The following is a 9,542-nucleotide window of genomic DNA, read 5'->3' as shown; positions in this document are numbered from 1 at the left end:
TTGTTTTTTCTTTAACTTACAGAAGGTAAAAAAAAAAGGAAAAAAAAAAACAAATTCAACTAGTCAGTGTAAGTGTGAAGGAACAGCTGGATCTCTCAGGAGAGAAAACAGGCAGAGAGAGAGAGAGAGAGAGAGAGAGAGAGAGAGCGAGAGAGAGAGCGAGAGAGAGAGAGAGAGAGAGAGAGAGAGAGAGCGAGAGAGAGAGCGAGAGAGAGAGAGAGAGAGAGAGAGAGAGAGAGCGAGAGAGAGAGCGAGAGAGAGAGAGAGAGAGAGAGAGAGAGAGAGTCCCCGGACAACCATACAAAATTAAACAAAAACAATTTCTTTGAAAAAATATTTCTTTAAAAAGCTCTGTTGGCAAAAAAGAGAGAGAACACAGTTTGCCCTGAGCGCGCTCGGCCTCGGGGGAAATGGGAGGAGGGAGGGCGGGTGGAGGGTTGTGGGAGGAGATCTCAAGACGTTCGCCGGGTTCCACTGTCCGTCAGTGACATCACAGAGTTACAACGCCAGAGAGGGGGGGTGCTGGGGAAGACGGGAAAAGGGAGGGACAAAAAGGAGGACGGGAAAGCAGAAATCAAGGGTTTTGGTTATTCTTTTGCATCCCAGAAGTGCCGCCACCTCCCGTGAGCTCTTGTCCGTTCTCCCTCCACAGAAACGACCCACATGCATTTATTTCTCACGCTCCGTCTTCTCTTGAAACCTTTGTTCACCAAGTAATTACACAACGACCACGGGAAAACTTTGACGCTGCAAATGAACCAACAAAATATTACAAAAAAAGTGATTTTGACAGTTTATACATCAAACTTTTCTCAAAAAAAAGAAAAAGAAAACAGAAGCTTATGTTTGATTACAAACTAACAAAACAAAAAACTACACGGCAGCAACATCTCAGATCTGTGACGCTTCGTTTGAGCTTCTTACAACTGGTGATGAATTTACTTCCTGTTAACGGAGATAAAATGCCGCCTCGTGACGTTACGTCCTGAGAAACACAAACACTATGTTAATGTGATACATTTCAAAATGGCTGCCGTGTTCCACCTCTTAACGTAGTTTAGAGGTGCAAAGAAAATCAGGAAAATAACCTGCGTTTTATCTCGACTGACGTTTTGTTTTATTTTATTTAGAGAAAAACCTTTTTCCCCCCATTTTGGGCCACGATCACGATCACGATCACCAGAGGCTCTTTAATTCAAATGATCAAAATCAATAACCAACTCTGTTCAGCTGCATATCGGAAAACAAGTTGATTGACAGAATATTTATCTGTAACTGTTTCATTCATTTGTCAAACAAAAAAAACGCCAAATAATGTCTCCGGCTTCTGGAACCAGAGACATTTTAAAGACAAAATTAATCATGACGATAATCAGTGGATTAATTGATATTGAAAATAATGATCAGGTGGAGTTTTAATCAGCTTTGTGTCTTATTCCTGAGTTCACATAAACAGAAAGTGTGAATTATATGAACAGAAAATTATTTGCAGGTTATTATCAGAGACTTTGGGGGAAACATTTGTGAGATGATGTAAATTGTTGTTTTATCTTTTAGAAGTTAAAGATCAAGCGAATAAAAAAACAAAACAAAACAAAACAAAAGCAGGACGAGGTGTTTTATAAGTTAACGGGAGTCGTTTCGGTCTGAGGAGCCGACAAGAGGCGCAGCAGGAGGAGACCAGGTTCAGAAAAGAGACGCAAGCCCAGGAGTCGGCCGAGTGGAGGGGGGGAGGAGTCAGAGGAGCAGGACCAGTGTTGGTGGCGGCGGTGAGGTGTCGGGGTGTGGGTGGGCGGGGTCACCGGGCGAGAGGTCAGAGGGGTTTGCGGGGTCTCTGTGGGTCCTTAGTCGTCGTCTTCATCATCCTCATCCTCAGGGTCCCTCTTCCTCTTCTCTCCTTTGGCCGGAGAGGAATCCTCGTCTGCAGAGGAGAGGAGAAGTTAAACAACGACGACAACGAGAACAGTTAATTGTTTTTCTTTGATGATAAAAAAAAAAAAGAGGTTCATTAATCAAAAGGAAGCCACACTGTTACTGACCATCATCCTCCTCGTCTTCCTCATCCTCATCATCGTCCTCACTGTCCACGTCTCCATTCACCTCTCCGTCCTACAGAGAGAGAGAGAAGTTTGTTTGAAGTGTTTTTATACTTTGACAAAAAATAAACATTTTTCTACAAACTCCTGCTGTTGAAACATCTTCACTCAAACTTTGTCTAAACAACAAATAATCAACAAATCAACAGGTACTGAGACCAACGGGTGAAGCAGCAGCTGGAGAGCGCCCTCTGCTGGGCTGCAACACAAACTACTGCAGAAATTTTTTTTTCTTTTTTTACCACGTTGAAATAAAAGTGAATAAAAACTGACACAAACACTGGCCTCAAAAATCTTGACCAACCTAAACATTGATTTAATTACCACGAAATACGACACAGCAAATACACGAAGCCAAAAGAGACGACAGTCAGTGTCACGCTGTAACATGATGCTTCTAAAAACCACAGAGGGAAACAAACTCAGATTCACCTCGTCGTCGCCGCTGTCGTCGTCGTCATCGTCATCTTCAGCCACAACGTCCTCTTCATCCTCCTCTTCCTCTTCCTCAAAGTCCTCTGACTCACCCTCTGGAATGTAAAAATTTTAAATGTTTAATATATTTGGATTCATCATTTCAGGCTCTGACAAGCAATTAAATGTTTTTAACAAAACTTTTAAGACAAAAAAATTATAAACAAAAAACAAACCCAGATTATTATAAAACAGATTATTAAATCATGAAAATAGTTTGTAGCAGCTTGAACTCTAGTTTTAAAAATGCTTAGCACAAATGTACACAAGCTAACGTTATTTAAGGCTGTAATTAATGTTTATAGATTATGTTCCTGATGAATTGATGTTTAAATAGAAAATAAAATGTCCATCACTATTTCCCAGAAACTTGTTTTAACTTAATCAAATTATCTAAACTGTGTTTGACTAAGTTATAAGTAAATAAACATGAATTCTACTCCAGTAGAGGCCTCCAGGACCGTTAACACCACAGAAGAAGAACAAGCGGATTCAACAGGATCAGGATTTACAGCGATCCGTCAAACCTCAGCGCTGCGGCGTCTCGTCATCTACACGTGACCCCTGACCCCTCACCTTCTTCATCCTCATCGACGCCGTCGCCCTCTCCGTCGGAGTCGGACGCCTCGCAGTCGTCGATGTCGTAGCCGTCCAGGTAGGTGAGCTGGGGGAGGAGCTTGAAGATGGACTCCCTGTAGTCGGCCAGGTTGGTCACCTCGCAGTTAAACAGGTCGAGACTCTTCAGCTGGGGCAGCTTTTTCTGGTGGGGGTGGGGGTGGGGGGGGCAACAAATGGGGTTACACACTTTGTCTCTGCAACATGAACCAATGGTTTCAGCTCAGACACTTTCTGACTGATGGTCAAACAAAGTGACAATCTGAACACAAGGTGTCTTATGGTAGATGTGATTAATAAACAAAACAACTAATTATCAATGAAAATAAAAAGGTAAAATTGAGCTTCGATAGCTTCAATCTGTCAGTTACTGATTGTTTTCCTGCAACAGGTTTGTGACTGAAAATTTAAATCATAATGAAACTTGTTCAATCCCACACATGCATGTTTTGTAATAAAACATGTCCATATAAAAACCTTAAAAATATCAAAAGCAAACTGACTATCTATACATGAGGAGTCAGATGTGTTGCTGTGCATCATTTAAAAAGATAAACATGTCTTTATTGTCACCACACCAACAACTTCACCAGATTGAACAGATAAAAACAGGCCGTTATTAATCATCAGGGCTCCTAACTCCACCCACCAGAGGCTCCAGGGTGCTGATATCCTTGAACTTGTTCCCGCTGAGGTTGAGGTGCGTTAGGTTCACCAGCCGCTCCGCCAGGACCTCCAGACCGCCTGATATCCTGTTGTCACTCAGCTCCAACTGCAAGAGGAGAGGGAACGTTTGTTTTATTTTCTCTGGACTTGCCATTTAATACTTCATGTTTTTCCCTGGCTGTGAGGTGCGTTTGGTGCGCTCACCTTTTTGAGTTTGTCCAGCTTGGGGATGTCTGATACGCTGGTCAGGCCGACGTTGATGAGGCTCAGCAGCTCCAGGTTGGAGAACTCTTCTGTGATTCCTTCGATCTTCCCTTCACTAGAGCGACAGTTATCCAGAACCAGCTCCTGGACCTGAGGGGAGGGGGCCGGGTGGGGTTAGTCCAACATTAAGGCAAGAAACAATCAATAACTCATACACCACAGCTGGAGACAATAAAAACTTCTGCGGTGTGAAAAGGTAACAGCTTCTACCTATTGGTTCAGTAAATTATTTTTAACATCTTTTGAACATTATAAAAAGTTCACCACCTGTTTTCACTTCCTCACTCAACTGAAAAACACTGATGTTTTCACAGTTCCTGTAAAATCATATCACCTGTCTCTTTTTAAACAACCTGTCAGGTTTGTTTTTTACATGATGTGAGCCGTTTTAAAGTCGATCAGATCTTTAAATTTCACTGAGTTTGTTGGATCACTGCGAGTCGTCATGGTTTCGACTCTCACAGCTCCTTCCAGGTATGGTGTTTCCCCCCATATGTTCAGACAGGAAGTTAAATATCTAACTGTAAGAGAACAATGACATTTATAATGAAGAAAATCATTCATTTTATACATTAACCCAACTGACTTTGATTTGTTTTTTTTTTTGCTTTGATGTTATTTCTATGTGTTTTCCAATAAAAATAAAACACACTTAAATCTCAACATCATTTATCATGAGTTTATTTTGCGGATTTGTTGCGTGACGAGTTTTTGTTGACCAGTTCACTCAGTCTGGGTCAAAGGAAAACCCATTTGTCTCTGGCGGACTGTTAACTGGGAACGCTTTTATAACCACTTTAAAATGGATATACTCATTTATATAAATTGTAGAGGTGCAGTTATGGTTTTACTGACTGCTGACACTCACAGGACTTGTACTCAGGGTTGGGATTTGACGGCTGTGGTATCGGTGTGACTAATTCAAAGAGTCGTTTTGCCCCAGTGAGCTCCGTCTCCTCAGCAGCACACCCCAAAAAAGTGAAATAACACAGGGTAAAACCACAGAGACTAGCAGATTAAACCACACAAAATCACATTACTTCACTAAATGTTCGAAACGCGTTGAATTTTGTCACCTTATTAACTTATTCTCTGATCAGATATTAACTCATTTAAATGATAATTTAACCAATCATAGAAGCAGCTGCCTCGATCTGGACACACTAAATTTTGGCTTATTTTATCAAATGAATAACTAAATGTATTTCTCACATTATTTCTCACAAGGAAACTGCACAACAGATTTACCACATCAGACATAAGTTAATTTTTATTTGCAGCCCCTGGGTGGAGGCGAATGTCGTTGGCTTTTGGACAAAAACAAGACATCTGAAGACCCAATTTTGACGTGTGAAATTATAACAAACTTTTTTCAGTATTTTCTGACATTGTAGAGACAAAACATAAAAAAAAAAAACCCAACCAACGGAGGTCTGAAACGTGCACCTTCAACCAAAATTAAAACAGTATGGGAGCAGGACATAGGCATTTACTTCTCTGACGACGTTCCTTAATTCAACTTAAAATAAAACCACAGGCCACATTTATAAATAGATATTATCTGTATCCAGCTGTGATAACGGTGAGGGTGTTAATGCCTTATTGATCCATATGTTCTGGCTGTGGAGGGATGGTGTTGGGTGTTTTATCTAACTGAACTCAACCTGCTGGCAGCCATGTTCTGAGTTGCTGATGAGGATACACGATTAAATGCAACTTTTTACACTATTTTGATAGATCTGGTGAATTAAAACATTACACTTTGAAAACAAACAATACAAAACAATGATTTATTGTCATAATTAGTATAATTTTAGTATCTATACCTTAAGTCAGGTGTTGTATATAGATGATATCAAGCTAAAACCAATTGTTTGTGGACGTTAGTCGATATAAATTTCAACTTTTCATTAGTGCACTTGGAGATAAGCAAAAAAGGGACCGTATACGTTTTAATAATATACAAATACTGGATTCTGGGATGAATATTAATAAGATTTATAAATTGGAATAATGAGAAGAGTACAAAAAGTTAGGACACAGCAGAGGAAGCAGGATCGTGTTAAGGACTCTTGTACCGTTTCATATTGGAACGGACCCCGGTCGAGACTGTTTGTAAACTCCCGACACACGTGATGCTGCTCGGTTAGCCCATCTCCTAGCTCTCCGGTAACGGTTGCTCCGCTGGCCTCTTTACTGTTCACCCGCCCCCTCCAACAACTTAGCCCCCCGAGTCAAAATAACCCGGTTTATATCGGTTTAAGGAAGCGTGCCAGGCGGCTGTATCAAGACCCGAGCACACGAAGTAGCCTCTTTAGCAAGCTAGCAACTAGCACGCCACTGGCTACGCGCCCTCAGCACACGGGCTCCGACTAATCCCTGGAGATGCGCCAATATCCACAGCGTCGATTTTAGTTTTTAAACAGATAAAGTTTAAGTTGCGAAGCAGTATAAACGTGGTTTTGCAGTTGTAAATAAATATAATTTACATTAAACCAGGATTAGTATATAAATCGAAAAATATCGCATTTCCTGCTTTGCACGAGTATTTTCCTATAAAGGCGATATCGTGACGAAGTAATTTTAGCCTGTTAACGTAACTGTATAATTCTTCCACTACAGGTGATACACACACTCGTCGACGAAAATAAATACGTTTCTTAAATATTTAAATTGCCAACAGGCTTTTATAAAGTAGATATAAATCGTCCTATAACTTCGTAGCAATGTGATCCCAGACATTAGCCAGGCCCCGGGAGACACGGATGTGCATATTGAACGTTAAGTTTCGTTTCCCAGGAGCCGTTAATAAGTCACAGTTTACGAAATGTGCAAAACAATTGTGAGCTAACTGTAGTGAGAAAAAAGTGTGCGTTTAATAATGAAAACAAAGCGGTAAACAGCGCAGCCACGCAGCTGTTTACCAGCGATAAAATGGCCAAGAGATAACGGGCCTCCGGAGTTGAATTGGGGATTTACGTGTAACTAATTGAAGTTGTGTTACATAGTTTATTAATTTATTGGAAGCTGTTTGTGAGGAGTAAATATACATTTCGGCACTTTTCGGGAGCTGCAGACACCCTGCCATGTGCTCGGCACCCCTCCTTCTCCGGCCGGTCAAGTTTACACTGCAACGTCTCCGATAAAACAACGAAACAAACCCGGGTACTCACCTCTGTCGGCGACCGGTGCCTCAGCTCTAAGGAGACCCTCTTCTTCATGTCCATTTTCCTCTGGTTTCGGCCTTAGTTCGGGTTTGTGGTGCTAAAAATTTGTTTCTCTTCGATCCTGTCTTCACTATCAACACGCGGAACCAGATTGAAGGTAGCCACAATAAAAACGCAACACTTCCGGGATATGTTTCCAAAATAAAAGTCGCATGCGTGCAGCGGAAATGCTGTTTTCCCCCCTAAAAATAACATGCATAACCAATACATTTTACATACATTTTATGATACATTTTTATTTTTTTTAATAATAAATATGTCAACATTTGTTCAGATAACGTGTGTTTGCCCTGAGAAAAGGGTAATGGGCTGATAACACACAGAGTACACTAAAAATATGTATATTAAGGATGATAATAATGAATATGATACTGAGAATTATATTGTACACAATTTATCTAAAGAGCAAATGTCTCTATGTATAATCGCACAATATTTTGATTAGCAAGGTCAAAACAGATGTAAATGTGTAAATATGGATGATGCACAAATACCAGGTTGGCTATTCACATATTTTCCATTTGTTATATATATATATATATATATATATATATGTGTGTGTGTGTGTGTGTGTGTGTGTGTGTGTGTGTGTGTGTGTGTTATTTGCGTGACACAGAAAGACAAAATCCAACAAAACTATAAAACTATACACATTTATTGTATTTTATACTAAGTTCTCCTATGTATGGTGGTTTCGCATCTATTTTGAAGGCAAATTACTTTACTTCCGGTACGAATGGCTCTTCTTTCGTCGAACTTGATCCTGGGTCAAGCCGAGTGAAACGTTCCCGTGGCGTGTGTGAAAACTGGGTCAAGCCGTTTGCCGCTTTCAATTGCCCTCAAAAATATCAGAATTTTTAATTTGCAAACGCACATTGTCGACTAAACAAATAATAAACCCAATTTTGAAATACATTTGACTTTTCTCAATCTCACACTAATTACACACCATCACGAAAAGTTATTTTTGTATTATATAGATCGTGAGAGTATATACAGTTATTACAAAACATGGTCTCGACCTTGGTTCTTTACTTATTGAATTATTCAGAGGGGGAAGGCAGCAAAGTACATTTACTCAAGAACAGTTCTCAGGCACTTTACATGAACTTCAGTGTTTTAATTGTATGTTATTTTCTACTTCTACTCCACTACATTTCAGGGCGGAAATATTGTGCGTTTGACTCCACTACATTTATTTGACAGTTAGGGCACTGGTTCAGTTGTATTATTATTCTGACAAAGAAAATGCTTGATTTCGTTGGAAATGTCATATTTTGTTGTTCGGAAAGTGTAAAGTTTGAGCTTTTGAGGTGCACCTGAATGCATCAGATCTTGGTTTGTAAAAGGAGGGAAATGACAGCAGGAGGGAATCAACTCGACAGCGCCTTAGCGGTCATTACACTTGGATTCAATAGCCGACCAAGTAGGTATCTCTCTCTCTATCTATCTATCTATCTATCTATCTATCTATCTGGCCAAAAGTGTGTGGACACCTCTGTCCCCTTACTTTTGTATGATTTTGGTCTGAGCCTGGTCCAAACAGCTGAGCATGCCTCTGTTTTCTGCCTGGTAATAACAGTCTAACAATATAATAATACATTAGCTGAAGCAGTGTTTTATTCATTTATTAATCTCTTACATTTATCAGCGGTGAAAACCAACAATAATGAATGTGACATTGATTTTATTTTACAGTCATTGTCTAAACATCTTCATTGTCAGTGTGGAACTAAATTCTCCTTATTATACGATTTACCTGACGTCCATTTCAAACAACCTACTATTATCTCATCCCTTTTTAAATACTTTATTTACACACTATGAACATATTAGATTGATGTTAGTGTCCCATGTTAACCATTTCCATAAATGTAACAAATAAAAATTTCTACATATTCTTGCAGAATAACATCTCACTGAATAAACTGTAAGAATGTACAATATGGCAGATGTAAGGTCAATCTATATCTGTGACCGGTTTCCTTCTCTGATCATACATATGATCATTCATATGACTCTCAATACTAAGGTGTCCACATACTTTTGGCCATGTAGTGTATCTGTGTATTTAAGAGGAACAGATTGGAGTCTCGTGTCTGCAGCGTGTCATCATAGTGTTAATTCTTTATTGTCATTACATTGTAGTTCATCTTCACGACAAGCAGTTATACATACAGTGGTCTTAGATTATATCATC

The 9,542-nt window shown here is 39.8% G+C and overlaps 1 protein-coding gene across 1 annotated transcript; it reads right to left on the bottom strand.

Moving 5' to 3' along the window:
- Window positions 1–303: 303 nt before the first annotated feature.
- LOC111233361 (acidic leucine-rich nuclear phosphoprotein 32 family member B-like) lies at window positions 304–7,442 on the bottom strand. Its single transcript, XM_022761169.1, has 7 exons — window positions 7,289–7,442; window positions 4,056–4,205; window positions 3,835–3,957; window positions 3,147–3,330; window positions 2,529–2,626; window positions 2,040–2,109; window positions 304–1,921 (listed from the first exon to the last, which is right to left on the bottom strand). Exons 1-7 carry the CDS (start codon window positions 7,340–7,342, stop codon window positions 1,845–1,847), a joined length of 756 nt encoding a protein of 251 aa, XP_022616890.1. The 5' UTR covers window positions 7,343–7,442; the 3' UTR covers window positions 304–1,844.
- Window positions 7,443–9,542: the final 2,100 nt, after the last annotated feature.

This window comes from Seriola dumerili, unplaced genomic scaffold (genome assembly GCF_002260705.1).
Source record: "Seriola dumerili isolate Sdu_G_001 unplaced genomic scaffold, Sdu_1.0 BDQW01000388.1, whole genome shotgun sequence".
Classification (NCBI taxonomy): domain Eukaryota; kingdom Metazoa; phylum Chordata; class Actinopteri; order Carangiformes; family Carangidae; genus Seriola; species Seriola dumerili.
Note: the sequence above shows the minus strand (reverse complement) of the source record. Positions and strands in the feature narration are given on the sequence as shown.

What these genes read in the sequence shown, in the direction of transcription:
- LOC111233361 (XM_022761169.1), bottom strand. Translation starts at nt 7,342, where the DNA reads ATGGACATGAAGAAGAGGGTCTCCTTAGAGCTGAGGCACCGGTCGCCG. An exon ending in GGCACCGGTCGCCGACAGAG is followed by an intron (nt 4,206 to 7,288) that starts GTGAGTACCCGG and finishes CCCTCCCCTCAG; the next exon opens with GTCCAGGAGCTGGTTCTGGA. An exon ending in TCAGCACCCTGGAGCCTCTG is followed by an intron (nt 3,331 to 3,834) that starts GTGGGTGGAGTT and finishes CACCCCCACCAG; the next exon opens with AAAAAGCTGCCCCAGCTGAA.